Raw genomic sequence first — 22214 nt, 5'->3', positions numbered from 1 at the left:
TCCAGTCTCATTGAGTACAGCTGAGCCCAACACAAAATCAATAAGCCTTCACCGCAAGCCCTCCCTCCAGGAGCCGCGAAAGAAAGGTCAGACAACAAACTCATCTCCCTGCTAAAAAGGGCTCTGCCTCAATTAGGATTCATATTAAACATCGCTGTCGTGCAAGGACATCTGCGCCTGCTCCAATGGGTCATAATTAAGGAAAAGAAGCTAAATGAATTGCATTGCCTTTTTGTTAAAGAGCTACAATAATTTTGGAACCATTAAGAACCTTCACTACACCTGGTGATGATCGCAAATATAGAGTGTGTTAATAAGAAATGAGAAGTAAAAATAACCTTGGTTGAGGACAACTTGTTCAGTATATCTGGAAAAACAGAGACGCTTATTCATGTTAATATGCACAAATGAACGTCAGAGAAACATGATTGGCTGAAATAATCGGCCTGCTCCTACCTGATAGGCTGCCGTGGCATCGTGCCCTGTGTAGCCTCCCAAACCAGCCAGCTTTTCCTTCAGCTTATGGTGGGAGCGATGGCGCAAGCAGTACAGAGCCCCCGACATCCCCAACACCATCACAATAAAAACCATGGAAACCACCACCAGAATCAAAAAGTTGCCTGGCTCCACTTGACTCTGTTTGACCACGGGGATGTGGTTCAGTTTGCCCCTCTGAAATAAGAACAGAGTAGAAAGAGAAACTCTCAGAGACATTGTGAACTGAAAACAAGATAATGCATACACAGCTTATATGTAACAGAACAACTGTTTTCAACATTGACTACGTTTACATGCGCACAAATAATGTGATTATTCCCAATAATCAGAGTAAGGACTTAATTGCATTATGATGTTTACATGTCAAGAGCAAACCTCTTCACTCCCGTTTACATGCAATTTCCAGTATTCTTTTTATTTGCTAAGAATTGTGGTTCATTTTTTTTACTGCCATTATTCACATATCCCACTGCACAGCACAAATGATGGACTCAGAAAGAGTAGGTGTGTTACTGGCCGCTGTTTTAATTTATTTTCGACAAATGCTAAACACTTATGGTTGTTGTATTTCATGCCTTTTCGCCACCATAGAAATGTGATGGCAATTCATTTGCCTACGCTGCCGTCGTGTTTCTGGATGAGGGTAAGGAAGAGAGACTGGTGGCAGCGAGTTGTGTTTTCCCCAGAAATGCGATGCTTTCTTCCCCTCCATCGTTTCTAATCTCCGTATTATTACAGGTGCGTGTCACGTCATTCATGTATGTCACGAGCACATACGCACTTTGGTCAGAGTGGCAATACTGTGATTAAGGTGTTTACATGCCTGTATACTTCGATTAAAATCGGCGTACGCCACCTATGTTAATACAATTATGCTTGCTGCGATTATGAGCTTAATTGCATTATTTAAATCGAAGTATTGCATTTACATGAGGTAAAGTTTAATCGCAATATTGCCAAAATTTTATTATAATCACATTAAGAGGGTGCATGTAAACGCACTTATTGATAATAATAAGAAATGTTTCTAGAGCAGCATATTAGAATGATTTCTGAAAGATCATGTGACACTAAAGACTGGGGTAGGCTGCTGAAAATTCAGCTTTGCCATTATATGAATATGTTACATATAAAATAAATTCAAACATAAAAGAGTTATTTTAAATAGTAATAACATTTAAATATATATATTTTTTCACTAGCCTTTATTATAATACATTTTACATCAATGCACAAAAAAACATACAGTAACATACACACACAAAGAAAGAAAGAAAAAAAAGCCAGTTACTCAATACAAATCGCAATTTGCATATTTAAAAATGCAACAGTTACATAGATTAACCCATATAAAACCCTGCCTTCAACAGATTTTTCTAAATACCTAATATTATTTTCATATATAAATATTTAAAAATGTAAGATATATATATGTAATAAATATATACTATAGGATGTAGTTAAGATATACAGTAAGTATGTATATCACCCGACAGATCACAGTATAATGTCCAATTGGTGTTTTCATATGATAGTTTAAAATAGGCACCAAGATGCGTATATATTGCTTGCAATTTTTACTACCTATACACTGATGTAGATACACCTCAAGCCGACACTTGGGAAGTGAAGGCCCGCTCCACTCTTGTTTGGCAGGTCGAAGCATGCCACCACAGAGCAATTAGGGTCGGTCCTCACTGTACCAGCTTGTTGCTAATTAGCCTCCAAGTCTTGAGTTTGGTCGGGACGGGGGAATTGGCTCAGACCTCCAAGTTAATAAAATGGGAGAGGGGCTAAGCTGAGGGGGAGTACCTAAAAGGTCCGAGCCCCACTAACGTTCCACTGTAGAGGGGGTTGTCAGGCTTGTTAGCCCCTCGGGGGGAGGGCTGACAGCCGGGGCTAAGCTGCTGGGGGATTGGCGGAGTATTGTTTCCAAATGCCTTGTTTGAGGCTGAATAGACTGAGGCCTTTAGAATGGGGTTCAGAGTTTTTTAATCTGCCTCTATTCGCATTCAGTGCTATCATGCCAACCGACTGATCACAGAACTATTAGCCATGCGAGCAAAGCAAGATGCCATCCCACGATTGATTTCTCTGATCGGTATTTTAGAAACAATGACTATAATCTACTTCACATTTGTTATTGCGGTAAAAAAACATAACATTTAGGACTGCTACACCTTGTATAACTGAATGCAAATTTGTGAAGCACAAAATATTTAAATCAAGCTCTAATTACATATGCCACTCCATTTAATCACATACTGAAATCCCCATATACTGGCTACACGTTGCTGAAAATATTAGCACCTAAATGTGAGGTTTAGTTTCCAAGGATTAGTTTCTACTTTTTGTGATTGTGGGCTTTTGTTGGAGCAGAAATGGTTTGCTTTCCACCCATCAAACATTGCATGGAGAGTGTGTAGAGAGGAGGGCGCATTGAGCTGGAATAGAATCCCCCCCCCCTTTCCTTCCCTCCATCCCTCTATAGGCTTAGCGCGCTCAATCGAATTACATGAAAAGATCTCTAACATGAAAAACTGGCTCTGAAAAGAAAATTGTGCTTGGCTAAATAATGTCCGCAATTAATTATAACTAAATAGAATACATGCATTAGGTATTTGAGCAAGGGACTGGAAAATAGACCAAAACAGGAGAGAAGATATAAAAGAAAAATGGAAAAAATGTTGTTCTGAGGTAGTCTATTCCCAAGTTAAACGCAGATTACAGTGCATATGAAATTAATGATACGACACTACGAAAACGAATCATACAGCATAAATATATATAATTAAAATAAAATAAAGCACCGACATCAAAGAAAGGTCGACAAAAATATTTTGTATTATGTGTATAAAATGATTGCTAGCAAAAATGTTTCTTATGATCTAAACATATTATTTTGGTGCATGTACAACTAATATATGTAGTTGAAATAATAATAAAAAATCTTTACATCATTAAGGAATTATTAGTAAAGTAATAAGACAAAGAAATAACCAGTCTATGACATACCTTCTCTTATTAAAAGGAAGATAGCAAAAATGTAGTAATGCAATGCAGACTCTACACGGTATGTTGTATTGTGGAATTACCTAAATCTTTACTCTCAAAACACGAGATTTCTCTATAAAATAAATTATCTGCCGATTATTTCAATTGAAATAATGTGCCAAATCTTCTCACTTCCTGCAACACATTTAGTTTTATAGTAGAAAACCTGCAAAAACATGTTTACGTAAAAGCAGAGAAGAAAACAAAAAAAAAAGAGACAGTAAAAAAAGGAAAAAAGGGAGGGAGTGACAGAATCCTTTATGCTTTTATGGTTTGTTCTTCTGTAGGGAATAAAATTGGACTTGCAAATTTCTGATTCACAGGAGTCTACTGAAAAAAGACAGACAAGTTCACATCAAGCTTTCTCTCAAAAAAACTACTAAGGTTCTCAAATCCCCATTTGACACAGAAATAAAAAGACTTCTGTGTGTATAAATCTATAAGTATCTAGAATTCCACATAAATTTGTTTCAGTGAAGAAATGTTTTTCTTCATTTAAATATATAATTTAAAATAAAACAAAAAATAAATCTAGGAAAATTAATAATATGATATACATAAAAAAAGAAAGAAAAGAAAAGCAAGACATAGCAAACAAGAAGTGGAAAACTATGTTACTGGGTGAGAAGTGTTTCTGGATTAATGGGTGTGTTTGCAGGGTCATCAGATATTGCTTATCCTCAGCTTTCAGCTAATGAATCTCTTGACTGAAACTTTACCACACTGACAAAACTGAAATCCACATACATGTACATTTTATAATAAGTGATTAAACAACAGCAACAACAACATTTGTAGAACAGTGAATCAGCATCCATACAACATATCACTTCAATTCAGGACTACTGTCCAAGCCAAGGTAAAACATTAATTTAACACCAAACAAAAAGATCAACGTACGGCCAGACAAATATCACTGATAGCAATGAACTTTTTTAAGCAATCTGTATGTGTGGAGTTTAGATTTTTAAGTTCTTTTGCCCTCTCTTTTTTTGCTCTTTAAAGGACAGAAGATAAAAAAAACGATTTGTATATTTGGGCAAGGTCAAAAGGGAGATGGATTTGGGATGCACCGGCTGATTTAAATCATGGAGGGAAGGGATGGGTGGAGGAGAGACTGTGACGGGTGAAAGGTTGAGACTAGGGCCGCCCATATATCCTTTCACTATTACACACAATAATTGCTCTACCTTAAAACCATCCACTCCAATCTCAGCCCTATAGATCTTAAAAATATATATATGTGTGTAATTTTTTTAATTGACAAATTTTTGCACAACACAAAACTACACTAAAATTTGTATTAAGTGAGAAAAATATTTCTGTTTTACTATATATAGAAAGATAGTCTAAATTGCATTCTCTGTTAATTTGTGCTTCAGGGAATATATGTAAACACATTATGACTTCAATTATATATTACATTTCACTAAAGTTAACTTTTCAATGTAAATTTGAGATTAGACATATCCAGTGTATAAAAATATTTACATTAAGTGTCAGACATTAAAGCTGAATATACGGAATAAGCATACAGTGAATCTCTGATCACTGCAATTTGTAAAGTCCTCAAAGTTTATTCAGCATTATTGCCCCAAAGCAGTATAATATTTTTTAAAAATGAAAATGGTCAGAGATAAAGAAACTACTTAGCCCTTATAAATGACCACCAAATAGTTTTTAAAAAAAATGTATCTATCCACCATCTACCTATCTATTAATCTTTTTTATATTATAATTTATTTTTGGCTCCAAATCATTTGCAAATCGCAAAGACCCACGCAGACTGAACACACTGCTTTCAGTGCGATCGATTTCCCACAAATTGAGCAGCTAAACAATTGATCCTCCCTTAATAAAGAAACAGAATGGTGTTTCTGTTTGCACTCTGTACCATTTGCTCAGCTCTTACATAGACTCACGACCCATATCAATTACATAACGGTCTACAAACAATCTCAGCCATCAAATCGCACACACTATATACACGAGCTTCTTTCAGCAGGAGCGTTTGAAAGGAAAAGCACGATGCAATGTCTCACGCTGTAGCACCGCCACGTATGTCTTGCAGGACAGTGTCACTCATTATCAGTCCAGATGCATCCGGATGCGCAATAAGTTTTGGTAAGGTAAGGTGCCGCTTAATGGTGCTTTCAGAGCTTCGTTACATTTATTTACCGACCATTATGCACGCGCATCAACAGACAAGTGCAAGTCCAATAGATAGTTACCTAGTTCCATTGTCGGACAGCGCGCGAAGGATGCTTTTCAAGACCCTATTCCGCAGATGTCCGACTGGCGACTGCAGCCTCCTTTCGCAATCCCGCTAGCTAAGAAAAGTTTTTAACCTCCCCGTTCGCGTTCACCTCAACAAAAGACCGTAGCTGCTCGAAGACGTTTTTTTTTAAACGGAAACGAAGGAAAAAAAACAGTTTGAAAGAAAAAGACTGAGGCAGCGCAGGAGAAAAAAGGCGAGCTAAATCGTACGCCACATTTCCAAAAGACTTATAAGAAGCTGCAGTGGGTTGTCTTGTCCTTTGAATGATCATGTGCGACTGAAAAGCCGGGTTTTTTTCCACGAAGCCCCTCCTTACATTCAGCGAGACTGGAGTCCTGTCTGTAGCACATGTCACATCCACTGGTTGCTATAGCGATGCCTCCACATGTTGCCCACAGCGCGCGGGGTACAGGGCCAGCTTGAATGGACGGAGAGCTTGTCACTCATTAGTTGAACTATTCGGGATTTCTGTGCCTGCTGAATCGCTCGCGCTAAGCTTTCTCCCACGTCTTTAACCCGTTATACCGCAATCAAAACGAACTAATGTTGCAACGCCTACTGCCAACTACAGTCTGTACGAGCCAGACAGAGAAGGACTCTTCACCGACGCTTTACGATTGACTTCAAAGGATATAAATCAATTACTATCCAAACATTGTCCTGCGTATTACCTTATTTAATATAGCACACAGGACTAGTATTACACATACTTAGATAATATGTAGCATGCACACTTTTATTATAATGTGTGTATTACCAGAGGAGGAGTTTGGATTCGTTTGGAGTTAGTAATTTTTTTCCTCTTTCACGAGGTTATTTCCTTTCCTTTGTCGAATTTGGTTTGCTCAGACGGGGTATTATTATAACAAAAGTCAAGCATAAAATAATACTATGAAATAATAATAAATGATGCATAAAATTAAGCTACAGTTTAAAAAACTATTTTACGATAGACAAAATACACTGTAAAAATTGTAACCTGCAATTGTTAGGCCTGTGTAAAAGAGCTATTTATACCTAATCTTACCTTTAAATTTATTTTTGTTGGTTTAACCTAACCTAATATATTATGGTAGATTAACAATGTTAAATAAAAAAAAATTATTTGAATAAAATCAATTAATTTAGATGTAACCACCTTTTTGAAGATACTATTATTTCAATTGCAGGGCAAATAAACACTTTATAGTCAGTGAGATGAAGTAGTGACTAAATCAGAAAAAAAAAATTGAATTTATTTTGTTCTTTATAAAAATGACAATTTTGGGGGACTATTGTGAGGTTTGAGGAGGACAACAGCTGCAGCGAGCAGAGAGGGATTACCAAGTCTAACGAAGAGAATAGAGAGAGGGAAAAGAGGGGTGGGGGAAGCTTGTTTGAGTGTTTGTGTGTGTGCAAGAGAAAGAGAAAGCAATGCAAGCACTCAGAGAGGGAGAGTGTGTAAGAGCTACACAACATGTGCCCGTGAGGTGTAAGTGGCTGTGTTTGTGTGTGTGTGTGTGTCTGTGGGTTAGAGGAACTGGGGGTGGGGTCCCGTCAAAAGCAGATGACGAGTCTGCGAAGGGGTCTTCGGTTTATTTTTGGTTTCAGCTGCACTCCTCCCTCCGTTGTCCCCTGCTTACCCCTCTTTGTCCCACAGCGTGACAGCTGGAGTTGGCAGAAATGAGAGAGGAACAAATAAAGTTGTTCACCCGTTCCAGAATCTCAAGATCAGATAAACACACCTCAGCGTGAGCACCGGCCAGACATACTTCCACCTTTAACCTCACCTCACTTTATTTTCCTTTCTTGCTGTAAGAATCTGGGCGTGCTGTAGTGGATGACTTGTATACAATATGATCTTCGACATGGACAAACTGCACACAAGCCCAAAACCACAGAATGCCTACCACAACCTAAATATCTAACATTTATTCCATCATTATTATTATTCCTGTATCCACTTTATGACTATGTGCCTATTTTGTCTACATGTTTGTGCGATAAATTCCTGCAAAAATGGTACATCTGTGTCCTAATATGCATTGAATCATTATTTCACAGATTCAACCAATGATGCATCAACTATTTGTGCAATTTTCTAGAGAACAAAATCTGAATGACTAAAAACCTCACTTCCATTTCTGACAACACACACACACACACACAGACAGACAGACAGACAGACAGACAGACAGACAGACACAGACACACACACACACGTTGGTTTTTGTGGTTTATGGGGACTCTCCATAGGCATAATGGTTTTTATACTGAACAAACTGTGTGTGCTATTGCCCTACACCAACCCTACACCTAAACTTAGCCCTCACAGGAAACTTTGTGCATTTTTAGATTTTCAAAAAAACACCATTTAGTATGTTTTTTAAGCCTTTTGAATTACGGGGACATAGGCAGTGTCCTCATAAACCACCTTCATATTGTAATACCTCTGTCATACCCATGTCATTATACAAATTTGTGTCCTCATAAACCACATAAACATGCACACACACACACACACACACACACAACTGTTCAAGGAGTGATATGTGAAATTATTGACATTTGATGTCACCAAAAATGCAATATCATTTTTCAACAAGGACTTTAACACTAAACTTGTAACTAAACCTAGAGCTGCACTGTCACACAGCACTATATAGAGACAGCACTGCATGTCTTCAGGCTGTAAAGAGTCCTGTGGTGACTGACAAGCAATAGTTTCATCACTTGATGTACTCACTTAACTGTACTGATTAATCTAAATCACAGACAGCAGAAGGAGAGAGTGATGTTAAACAAGCATCTGGATGGAGGGTGAAGTCAGGCTGCCTAAACTATGCCTCCAACCATACCCGCAGCACCATCTGTCAGTGTCTTTCCTCAGGTATAACCCTCGGTCCCAAATGTAGATGCTTGAACAGCATATATTGAACGCAGGCTTCACATATGTGGTTATTTCAGAGTTGGAAGCGTATTTGCAAAACTGCTTATTTTAATCAGTTGTGGCAAATTGTCTGATGCAAAAAGATGTCACATGATTGCAGATTGCTCCTAAATTTGGATATTCTGTTGATATTTGTTCTGTATTAACATCATTCTGCTCATCTTTTTAGTTAGAATGTGTCATTCTCCATGCTTCTCTCCTTGTGCTTTTTCTTTGTTTAATGCATCTAACAATCAAACCCATTAACTTGTCTAACCCATCTAATACTACAAGCTAAAATGTGACAGAACTATTTATTTCCCAACAGGGTAATTGATTTTTGATGTTGCTTGAAAGGATGTAACAGCTTAATTTAGTGTTGGGTGCAAAAAATGAAAGTACATATTGTACACTCCTTACCAAGGTTTGTGCACTTCATTCATACATAAAAGTAAGACAAAGAACAACATGCTGTTATTTAATGGAGTTGGCTAGTCCAACCGGGTCTCGCGAGGAGTCATACAAGATGGCTAAAACATATTAAAAGTATACGGCACAAACCTAAACTTAACTATCAGTTTAATAAGAAAACATGATCCAAGTCATATCATAAGATTTTGCCATGCTGTATGAAGTTGCCATGAAAGAGTGTTGGTTATGATGGTGTAAAGGTGTGGTCACATTATCAACATTTTGTGTAACAAATTGACAAAGTATCTTAGACAAAGTGGTAAAATCAGATCTTTTTACAGCAGTACCAGTCAATACTATATAAGATTTTTAAGGACTGTCAATTGTTTCATCACTGAAATCATGTTTTCAAATGTAAGTAAGACTCATGTGTATGTTGTGTAAAACAACATGAACATCACCAATGTCTTGCTCTTCACATTCCACTAAGTAGTATTCTTAGTATCTGTGTCACCTCATGGTTTGATTTTCTTTTTAATGTTACTTTGCAGCTACCTCACCAGTATATGTTGTGTGTAGTTGGTTTTGATCATGCTAATGCTATATACATAAAATATGTGTACACAAAATTTTTTAGCAACATTTTGTGGGCAAAAAAAGGTATTGTCCATTGCCAATAGTTCAGCTGCTGAACCTGTTGCAAAATCTGTGTTGGGAAATTGTTCCCCCTCAAATGAAACTCCCGACTGCATAGATTCCTATTGAACTGACTCAATTTCAACCACAAAAATTGTGACTGCACCTTAAGAAGAAAAAGTAGCTTAATCAAATAATTATTTGACTCAGCAATCTTAAATGAAAGACTGAGAAAACAAGCGTTTGCTTAATAAATCTCCTGTCTGTCAGAGCATTTTAACTCTTTTTGGCTTTTTTTAAAACATGAATCCACTTCACCACTTATGAGCCAACATCAGGATGTTGTGTGACATTTTCAGGGCATTTTGGAGTGAATTAACTTTACATTTCCTTCATGGATGAAAGAGATTTGGTGGAGGGAAGAAGATGGGGAAAAAAACAACCCGTCTCTAATCCACGCTGAACACTGCCACACTAATTGGCGAGTGCTAACATTTGGCTCGCTATGTCTCATACATATATAAGGCTTAAAGGACTAATTTTGGGAGAGATATGTGTCGGCCATGTCGCTGCAGTCTTTGCCGTAGATTAGCTTGTTAAAATAAGCTCCCTCATTGTCTGAATCTAGGCTAGAGCTAGACCCATGCCAGGCGGTTCAAAGCTATGAAAAAGCTAGCGATCAAGGTAAATGCTACGCTTGTCATCTTGTGTATACGGACTCAGCATGATCAAAACCCAACAACATACAACATACACAGCTGACTTAGCTACAAAATAACATTGAAAAGCAAACCAATAAAGAAAATCAAACCATGAGGTGACACAGTTACTAAGAATAAAACTTCATGGAATATGGAGAGTAGGTTTTTAAAGGAATATCGGAGCTGCTTGTGCTGTTTAACACAACATACATATGAGTCTTACTAACATTGAAATCAGTGATGAAACGATTGACAATCCTTAAAAATATTAGACTGACATGGTATTGACTTGAACCAATGTGACAACATCTATTTGACAAATTTTACTACTTTGTGCCGAGTCATAAAAAACTCTCTAAGCTGCGCAATTACTGTTCCACACTGCTGCTGATCTGGTGAAAAATGCTGACTCACGTTTCAGTTCACCTTACTCGAAGCTGCTCGGGCCAAGGCCAACAATTAAAGTATTCCCTTAATGCCCATATCAATACTTCTGATAGGCTCCCTTTAATGTTTAAGAGTAATGGATTTCATTAGGAACATTGTACTCTCAGGGCCTTGAGCCATAGTTATTATGTTGAACTCTATTAGCAGTTCTTGCTTTTTAAAGGACATACTTGGAAGCCACTTTGAAATGAGATATGATGAAATGTAATGATGGAACTGCAGCACATTGGGCATTTAGGAAATTTTAAACATCAGATGGAAGGCTATGATGAATCTGCTCAAATGTACAAACATGCGTAATCAATTTTGTGTTGTTTGTTATTGCTTCTTTTGTGTCTTACTTTTCAGTTGTGCCTTAATCACACTGTTACTATAAATAATGTATTAGTGAGGTTATAAGGTTTAATTTCTTCATTATAGTACAAAAAAGAAAACAACAAAACAATTATCTGTTCCCTAAGAAGAATCTTACAGATTATGTATTTGGAGCATGGAAATCCCTTCAGTTTTAAACACCCCCACACAGAGTATAAGGTGCCATACTCTCTGATTGGTGCCCTACTTTTAACTGTGTTTAAAAGACAATCTGTAATTGATAAACACCACTTTAAACTTAAGCATTACTTTTGAGATTAAAGAGAAAGCCTGTTTTAAAAACCTTGCACAGAATCAGAGTACTCTATTGCTGAAGGTGTCTTATGCCTCCACTAAGAGACTGTCAGATGCAGTAATTACAGACTGCTGCTCCACCACTACCTCTCAAACCACAAAAGACCAGTGACCCAAGTACTGTGATCTACCTGCTGAAGAATTTGGAGAGTTTTCACAGAACTTATTTCTTACTGCCATTATGTTGCCATACATGAAATGTCTTCACTTTGTGGGTCAAGTCCTGCAGTTACGTTAAAAGCAATTGCTGAAAGTCTAAAAGTGTAAAAAGAAAGATTCCCGTGATGTCATTGCTGATAAGTCAAGAGATGTGAGTGGTTAGCGTCTACGACCCATAATTCATCTATGCCCAGAAGAAAATTACAGAATGAAAAAAAAAAACATATTGCTACTTTGCTCGCACAGGTATATACTATAGTCCTGACTCATTTCACATTTGTACAAAGCTAGAAAGTATTATTTGCACAAAGGGACAGCAATTGGCTAAATCTGTTGCATTTACATCAGTGTGATGCTTGATTAATGTGCTTGTTCCTGACAAATAAATAACATGAAATAAAAAAAAGAAAATACATTGGAGTTTGAGTCATATTTGCAAAACTGCAACACGACCAAAAGTATGTGTAAAGCACAATAAATAACAGGTTTGGCTATTCCAGTAATTCCAGTGAAAACAAATCGTAATGCACATATACAGTGTTGTGAATAAGTGTTTGCCTCCATCTTCTGTTTTTGTGAATATCTCAACCTAACTATTTTAAGAACTTAAAACAAAATCTAACATGAAACAAAATAAACACAAAATGAAGTTTTTAGTGATAATGTTATTTATTGAAGCATAAAAGGCATCTAAAACCAACTCGGCCTGTATTTTCCCATATTTCCCATACTTTTTCTCCCCTGAAAAACACCACTACAGCCAGTTATTCTACTTTGAAATATGCGTTCAGTGTCAGAATGTTTTTTTTTTTTTATGTGAGCAGCCATAGAAACTGGCAAATGAACTGGGTCAGAGATCACACATTCTACCAGACCTAAAAGCTTTATTAAATTAGGCAAATTAAAACACAGATAAATCAACTCATCAGCTTACAGTGTAAGGCTTGTCACCTTCCATTTTCAATTGCACTCATTCCTGTTGCGTGTCCTCAATCTAGCAACTGTCAAGTTTGAGGAGGAGGTGGGAGAAACAGCTCTCTCCAATATTTTGAATTTGGACCGCAGTACCCATTTTAACCGCTAGCTGTCAATATTATATAATGCACCTTTAAAAACAATTTTTCAACAAATTTAAGATGCGATCAGAACATTGAAACACGAGGAGCTGGAATTCCAGAGAGGCCCAAGGAAACAGGACACTGTAAATCAGATTCCTAGCTCCTACTAGACTGAAGCAAGCAAACTAACCAGCAAGCCTCTTTCACAGAACAGCTACAACCTTGAGACAAAGGAACACTTATTGATAATTCCAATTCAGGAAGGAGACTGATGTCAAATTTGGGGCAAGTAATCAAGACTGATGGTCAAAGAGATGGCCGTCACATGTAAACCTGTGATAGAAAATCACGAGCTACAGACTCTCTTGGGCTGGTCTCCCCCCATACAAGACAAAGACTTAGACTGGAATTCCTTTGGAGACCTTTTAACCTCTCTCTGGTCGTCACAGAACATGCCTCTTATTCTCCATAGAACTGCACAGAGACAATATTTTCATATGCACTAAATATCATCTTAAAAGGACTTATGAATTATTTCTCTGCATAGAAATAACCTATATTATGTTTGTAACCCACACATTAGATTATCATGTTTTAATCAAATATTATGTATGGTTTTTTGAATCACTATTGAATAGCTGAAGGATTCAGATGCGTGTTTGGTATGTATGAATTTGAAAAATCATGCTTTAAATGTTTCTCCCAATCAATTCTTTGTCAAATGCATCATAGTCTTGTTATAGAAATCATGTTCAAAAGTATACTTTGCAAGAGCCTGTAAAGTTCGGACCGCTGACTGAACAGATAACATGTTGATTTAACACAGTCTCATCCCAACTCGTCACATATTGACGCTTGGTTTTTGCGTCACTTTTCGACGTGAAGGGAAGGTTATTTTTTTAAATAGCAAACACTTAGCGTATATTAATCATTTTTAAATAAATTATGTCAGAACTTGCATCTGCCTCCTATATCTTGCGTTTTCTTCACAGATGGTAGGTTTAGGGGCAGGGGTTGGGTAAGTCACTATTTTGACTGTTTACATTCAAAAATCACACCTCTACATATATGCAATAATGGCAACCTTATTATGGCGATAAAATTCCCAATAGCGCGTTAGCATATCGACGCCGAACAATTACGCTTCCCTTCACGTCGGAAAGTGACGCTAAAGGGGTACCTTGAGCGTCAAAAAGCGACGCCAAAACCAAAGCGTCAATATGTGACGACTTGGGATGAGACCGGGTTGGTTTATTTATTGATTGGGTGGAGGAACAGTGAAGTGACAAAAGGGAATCCCAGAGGCAAAGCAAGCAAGTAACCTCCAGACTTTTGCTGAGTCAGTGCAGTTTAATACAAATTTTAGCCTCATTGAGAAACTCAAAGCGAGGGTTAAATAAGTGTTTGAAGGTTGTTCAGGTCGAGGAAATAGCACATATTGCTGTAAACTTGGGATATCACATTTTCATTCTCTTAAACTCATCCTTTCCTTACTTTCTCTCTTTCTGCAACGTCTGAATGTGTGAATGCTTGTGTTCCTGTGTTAGATTAGTTTACATGTCTTAGATTTATCAAATAAAGCCTTATTTATATTGAAAAGAGAAGTATCTTGTGTTTTGTGCTCACAAGTTAATGTCTTAATCTGTCGATCTTATTACTGTGCTATTTAATAGTGTTTTCACAAAATTTTGGATTTAAATTTCCAGTGCAGAGTTTGTTATATGGCTCGTTCAGTGAATCGCCGTAACAGTGAGTCTGTTCAAATTCCCTATAAAATCATAAATGATTCCCTTTGAGCTAAATTAAACTATTTCTTTAAATTACATATTAATATTACGTTATTACGTTACAACACTATGACAAAGGTGAAAGAAATTCTAGAAGTGATGATGAAGAAGGTGATTGAAAGTTAAAGGCTCTTGGAAGAACCACAGTGAAAATCATTATCTCCAAATGGAGAAAAAAAAAAAAAAAAAATCAGTACAGTAGCAAACCTTCCCAGAAGAAGTGACTGACCTTCCAAAAATTCCTCCAAGAGCCCAGATTCATCTAGTAAGCCACAAAAGACCTAAGGACAAAATCAAAAGACTGTAGGCCTCTCTTGCATCAATAAAGGTTAATTACTCCACTATCTAAAAGACACTGGCCAAAATTGGCATCTATGAAAGATTGGCAAGGCAAAAACCACTGCTAACTCAGAAGAACATTAAGACTGGCCTGAATTTTGCCAAAACATACCTTAATGATATCCTTAAACCTTTTGGGAAACTGTTTTGTCGACTGATGAATCGAAAGTGGAACTGTTTGGAAGACAGGGGTCCCGTTACATCTGACACAAACCTAAGACTAAATTCCAAAAAAGAAGCGTGCTGGTGTGGGGTTTCATTGCTGCTTCGGGGCCTGAGAAACCTGCATTAACTGAGGGAAACATGAATTCCACTTTCTACTATGAAATCCTAAAGGAGGATATCCAGTCTTCAGTTTGGAAGTTGAAGCTCAAGCTTAACTGAATTATGAAAAAATTTGATTGAAAGCATAAAGAGTAAGTCAACCTCTGAATGGCTTCAGTTTAGCAAAATTAAAGTTTGAAGTGGCCTAGTTAAAGTCCTGACTTGAACCCTATTGAAATGCTGTGGCAGTACCTTGAATGGGCAGTTCATTCTTGAAAACCATCCAATGTGGCTAAACTATCGCAGTTCTGCAAAGACAACTGGGCCAAAATTGCACCAAAGCCCTGTGAATGACTGATCTCCAGTTATCGGAAGTGTTTGGTTGCAGTTATTGCTGTTAAATGTGGCACAAATAGATTTTTTAAAGAAGTGTTTTACTTGATTGATAGATTAGATTTTTGCTTCAATCAATTGAAAAATAAATATATGTTTGATCAGGTTGCCTTTGTTTTATGTTGCATTTTGTTTAAAGATCTAAAATGATTTAGTATGCACATATGTAAAAACAACAGCAAAAGACATCAGTAGGCATTCAACTACATCAGCAAACTTTTCTAAGCATGTGTTCTACATCTTACGATCCCATTATTCCACTTCCAGTCTATTAGATATCTCAATGGTCAATCATCTGCTGAATCAGAATCCTGAAATTACCTGCAAAGAGCTCTGCAAATAACTTTCCATCTAAAAATTACATAGCAACAACTACTCTGTAAGAAACTAGGAGCTTGTGTGGGAGCAGAGCTTGTACAGGTGCATATATTAAACAGCCTTAGAAAGAGTTGAGTGATGTTTTTAAGACAGTCCCTGTTGATGTTTTCTAGGGTCATCCGAGGTCTATAAACTGAGGATTCTGAGACAGCTTCTACTGTTACACCATCACCTCAGACATCATTACTCACCATCCATACATCAGTGTCAGATCTGCTACCTTGTTCCTGTATTCAGTCTCATTACTGCTGATTAGGACTCTCATTCACACATGACACCTTGCTTTTCCCCTGATCTGGTAATGGACATATTTAAAAGCAGCCTGTGACTATAAAGAAAGACAGTGAGGGTTTGAAAACAGTTGAGAGCTATCAGGTCATCCTTTGCACATGCACCAGAAAAACAGTCATAAACACCTCTGGCAGGCAAACTGTTGATGTGGAGAATTTTTACATTCAAGGCATGTAGCAGATGCTCTTATCCAGAGCAACTTGGAAAACTATCTGCTAGGAAGGAAGTGCTTTTGTACAAATACAAACAAGTACAGTAGAAGCAGAACAATAATCCTAATACATGTCACTTTATTTTTTTGTGATTGTCCACAGCCCTACACTGTTGCTTTAATTTGTTTCCTTTTAAAAATGTTTGATGCACCACGTTGAATTACACATGGCTTTTTTGTATAGTCGTCCATCTAGGAATTGCATGTGCTATTGAGGCCTTTAATCTATTATGCATGTCTCTGTTAAATTATGACTTTTGATTATGGCTATGACCTGATTTTCATTAGGATACAGTTAGGATACATCATTTTATAGATTATTTTATCTACACACTCTTTCATGAATCCTTAATGAATGCTTAAACACACTTTAATCAGAAGTTGTGGATCATTGCTCCACTTCTGCTATCGGATTTTGTACAATATTATGTGTGAATGCCTCTTTAATGCTGCAGTGTTTAAAGTTCAGCATCATGCTCAAAACAACCTCCAGACACAATTTTTGTTTTGTTTTCTGATGATGCTTGTAAAACTCTCTAAACTAGCTTTACTGTAATACATTTTCTTCAGACTAAAACTACATGTAAAGGACAAAAGCATACACACTACCTTATAATAAGAGAGCTAAAAGGAAATGAGAGCCTTATCTGTGATATTTTACATTACCCTGAAATATCACTGGCTTTGTCAGATGATAGCTTGAAGCCATTGCTCAAATGTGCATCCCCTGCAGTCAATGCATATAGAATATGAAATGCATGAAAAATTATTTTATACATGGCAATTTCTGACAATCCTATATATCTGCTAGAATGGCTGTCCAACCACACAGTTACATGCGTTTTAAAAGTGCCAATTCCTAATACACACTGTAAAAAATGTTTTGTTTTTGGAGATTTTGTCAGGTTTAGCTCACTTTTGGGTACAAGTTTGTCCCCAAAACATTAAGTCAGTACACACACACATTTTATTTGAAATAGGTTATTCAGGCCAGTATTAAATAAAGAACATGCCATTTTTATGACCCCTCCAAAGAAAAATCCTCATTTGTAATTTGTATAATTGTTCAAAAACAACCTCCAGACACAATGTATGTCATTTTGATGATGAAAACGCTCTAACAGCAGCATTTCTGCAATGCACTTTCTTCAGACTAAAACTACATTTTAAAGGACAAAAACATGCACACTACCTTATAATAAGAGAGCAAAATGTAAACTTTGTTTACTTAATTTTTATACCATTTTTACAAATGGGGAAGTCCCCAAAGGGAAGTTTTAGGAGATTTTGTCAGGTTTAGCTCGCTTTTGGGTAAAATTTGTCCCAAACACACACACACACACACACACACACACACACACACACACACACACACACACATTCAATTAAAAAAAAATCTTTTTAACTACATTTAATTTGAAGCTTATTCAGGCCAGTACTAGATAAAAAACATGCAATTTTATGACCCCCTCCTAAAAAAATTCTCATTTATAATTGAGAATTTACAAATTATATTACAAATTATTTTTTTGTATAATTTGTAAATTGTGACATTTACAATAGGTCAAATTCAACTGTTAAATGTGCTATTCCTGAAACACACATTCAGAAAATGTCTCTTGACAAAAAGCCGATTATGCTGCATATACGCAGAGCTCTGTGTGTATATTCAGACGGTCTATGCATTTGCAGAGTTTTGACACTGGTTTCAACCAATAATCTTACCACAGCCCCCACTAAAATCTCAAGTGTATTATTTAAGGCAGAAAACACTCATTATACACAGTTACAATTGACAGATACCTGCCATGAAAACAATACCGCAAAGGAGAGCTACAGAAACAACAATCACAACAATGGCTGCTGATATCACACAGTTGACACACGCTCTGAATTCTCCCAAAATGTTTACTTCATTTGTTGTTTCATTTGTCATTTCATTTGTCTCCCCCGCCCACCGCCGCTCTCAACCGCAGACTCACAAAGCACACGTTACTGACTGCGAGAGAGGTCAGTCATTAAGGAAAGAGTGTGCCATTATGCAGAAGAAAGACAAAAAGAGAAGAAAAAAGACAATATAATGGTCACATAAATTCTCATTAGCATCTTCATTATTACAGTGCAACCAATGGAAGAAGACGTTTCCCTCGGACTAGTCATTGCCATGACAACATGACTGAAACACAGCTTGACGACTTTCCTCTACATGCGTTGTCTTGTCTGTCTAGCTATCAATATGCAGCTGAGTTTCTTGGTAAGCGGGGATGTTAGTTGGACACATGTATCACTTCCTCTATCTATTTTTCCTTCTCCCCTTGTGTCTGAAGTGTAAGAGATAGTCAAGAACGTGGAACAGAGCTAGGCCAGTTTGATCCATCGACTCACAATCCCTCCTGACAGGCCAACTCTGAGACCTGACGCGGTGCCAATCACTCTGATTTCAATGCTTAATTACTGCTAATCTAACACAGTGTGACAACTGCTAATGATACAATGGAGCCTGGGCTTCTCCCTCAGTTCACTCCAGAGGACCTCGACCAGAGCTAACGGTGTCTTTAGTTCACATGAAAGCTGTTCTCTCTTTGCCTTCGAGGCAAAAGACTGAGCACAACCCAAGCTCTGGTGAAAGTGTAATGAAGCCCATGCCCATGCCTGTATGTTGGCATGAATTGCTATGAGGAAGCGTCTGGCTGTATCTTTCCTCTGCTTAGTTCTACCACCAGACACAACATTAGAGGAGTCAGATAGTCAGCAGGTGTTGGTTATGGAGGTTTACAGCACATTAACCATAGCAAAACAGTTTCGAAAAGATTCACAGGACATCAAGCAAAAGTATATAAGAGCATGCGCTGAGCAGACACCACAGACAATCAGTGACATATTCGATTAGCGCATATTATCACGCCATTACTTTTAATGATCAGCTCATGTTGAGGTGGTTTAAAAGCCCTGAATATTTTGCAGTGTTTCCACAATCTGCATTTGTATTAGCACCTCATTTAAGCTGAATATCCTTGATGAAAGACATACTGTGGAGAAAAACATAGTGTCAATCATATGCAAAAGCATGAATGGAACAGACATGCATTAAAATGGAACGGTTAAGATTACTATTTCCATATGTTTCAGAAAACCAGACATACAATAAAATAAATGTGATACTGGCATACACTATATTTAACATGTCAATGTTAAAAAGGAATAGAATGTATAATAAAACCGCTGAACATGAAAATAAATGCACTAATTTGGTTTATAAAGAGTTGATAAATGATGGTATATATGCTGAGCACTATTCATGGCATATTCCCAACAATTTTCATAGTGACTCATTTGAAAGGTTCAGTTTAACTTTAAGAGAAAAAGGAGGATGGTCTTGGCACTATTTAGAATAATTAGTTACTTCTAGGATAAGCCAATATAAGTTACAAACAGCACACCAGTAGTGAAGTGAACGGAAAGAGTGAATCTAAATAAAAAGTGAGACTGTTACAGAAAATTCTGTTGCAAATAAATGCTGTTCTTATGAACTTTCTACTAAAGAATCCTGAAATAAAACGTATCACAATTTTCACAAAAAAAAACACAACTGTTTCTAACACTGAGCAGCAAATCAACATACTAGAATGATTTCTGAAGGATAATGTGAATGGTGTAATGGCCTCTGAAAAATAAGCTTTGCCTTCATAGGAACAGATTAAACTATATTGTATTATTTTAAATATTTTCACAGTATTACTGCTTGTATTTTTAATATGCATCAAACAATTGCAGCCTTGATGTGCATACAATAGACTTCTTTCAAAAACATTTGTAAAAAATTCACGAATCCCAAATATTTGAACAGTAGTGTACCTTCAGCTCTAGTGCTATTAATGAGCACATCCGCAAGGAATTTATGCCAGCATAACTCCCCCAAAAATTTCCACAGAATTTAAATGCCCATCATTCACAAAGTTATACACATTCCCTCTTTCCTTGTGTGTTTGTTCATTTAATGATTTATTAATTTTGGATTATGCTTTCAGGAACTAATAAGTATCGCATTTACCCATGTACAAATATCCAATTAATAGAATGTCAAAGATTTCTCCAACCAAAAAAATGTGTTTTATATACAGACACTTTTTGGGACTACTGGCCTATTTAAACAAATTCAGTGTTTGTTTTTACTTTTCTTTACACAGGTAATTTAAGTACAACCATGCACTGAAATGCTCAATCCTTCCATCATCTAATGTATAACACTAACAACAACTTGAACTTAGATTTTAACACAGCACAGCACTAATATTTTAAACTTAATCACATCTTTTAAGTTTTAATGAATAATTTACTCAAATTTGTGTTGCATAACCTAAATCAAAGCACCTTCTTTTTGCTATAGCATGGACAGCAATCTGTGAAAATCACCAACTGCTAACATATTCGCAACACTATGATACAGCTACACAGTTTGAGCTGAAGTCAGTGTATTTTTAATGTCCGTGGTATTACAGACTGTCTCTAAAAGTGTTCTGCTGATAGACTCACAAAGTGACGCCTGCCGTGAGAAACAGCAGTCGACCATTCACTGGGTTTCAGACCTGCTCTGCCTCTGACCCGAACAGTACTTTACCATGTGACACGTCCCACAAAATGGCACTGAGAGGGAGACCCTGCTAGGCTGACATTTAAACCACAGCATTGTACCCAGCTGTGACCGGGCACCACCCTCCCTCAGTGCCTGAGGGTGCTTGCTCTGTCTCTGTTTCTTTCTCTCGCTCTCTTTTCTACATACACACAAATGAGACGACATGCTGAGAGGAAAGCTAGACTAGACTAACATATGGCAATAGTGCATCATTCAAATAACAGTTGACTGTTATAAACTGGTCATTTCCGTGTTCTGGATGGAACTGGTTTATGAGACACAAAATGACACATACCAAGACATTGGTCTTTCTGATATCTAGTGATGGATTCTAGCCAATCGATTAATCCTAAATGGCCCTCTTCTCTAACATTTAGATTTGATTAATTCTAAAACCGATTCACTGATTTGAGTCCCTGTACTATGCTTTCTGACCAGTTTATGCAGAAGCGGATTAACATAAGAGCTAGGCGGAGCTGAAACCCCAGGGCCCGAGCAATGGGGGGCTGTGATTGGTTGTGGAGGAAAGGGAAAGTAAGACTAGACTAATTGGCCAATGGGAGCACCCGAACTTTCCCAGTGGGCCGATCGCCGAAACCCCACCCCACATATTATTCATCCTTGTCAAGCGTCTGTGGTATTTCTCTCAAAAAATACTTTGTACTGGCTTAAACTAAAGTTGCTTTTATCTTTGAACTGCCTAGGCTTTACAGTAGCACTTGAGAAACAAATGCCAAAAGCCATGTAATGAAACGGCACTACCTCATTAAACTGTGCCGCGCAAGAGAACAGCTGGATCGGACCAGTGTCTCCTGCGCAGCGCTGACGAATTAGTGCAAGTTGCTTGATACATTTGAATTCGACACACAAATTTAATTGTTCTAATAAAATAAACCAGTAAAATATTAATTCAGTAATTAAAAGCCTGCAATATAATGGAGAAATAATATTGCTAAATGCATTTGCAGTATATTCAAAATATGACAATACAATGAACAAAAACCAATGTTCTGATACTCTATGAAGGAATACTGAAGTAGAGTATGGTGGGTAGTGATGGCGCAGTGGATAAGACGCATGCCTTTGGTGTGAGAGACCC

General features: G+C 37.2%; 1 protein-coding gene across 1 annotated transcript in view; it reads right to left on the bottom strand.

The window, feature by feature from the left end:
- Window positions 1-22214, bottom strand: part of LOC306876053 (receptor-type tyrosine-protein phosphatase N2-like) — a 224394-nt gene that overhangs the window by 26221 nt on the left and 175959 nt on the right. Inside the window, exon 12 of the mRNA XM_079426952.1 lies at window positions 457-672. Coding sequence (XP_079283078.1) covers window positions 457-672 — 216 coding nt within the window. The remainder of the gene's footprint in view (window positions 1-456; window positions 673-22214) is intronic.

The sequence above is a fragment of the Barbus barbus genome, assembly GCF_936440315.1.
Source record: "Barbus barbus genome assembly, chromosome: 1".
NCBI classification, from domain to species: domain Eukaryota; kingdom Metazoa; phylum Chordata; class Actinopteri; order Cypriniformes; family Cyprinidae; genus Barbus; species Barbus barbus.
This window is presented reverse-complemented; position numbering and strand designations above follow the sequence as displayed.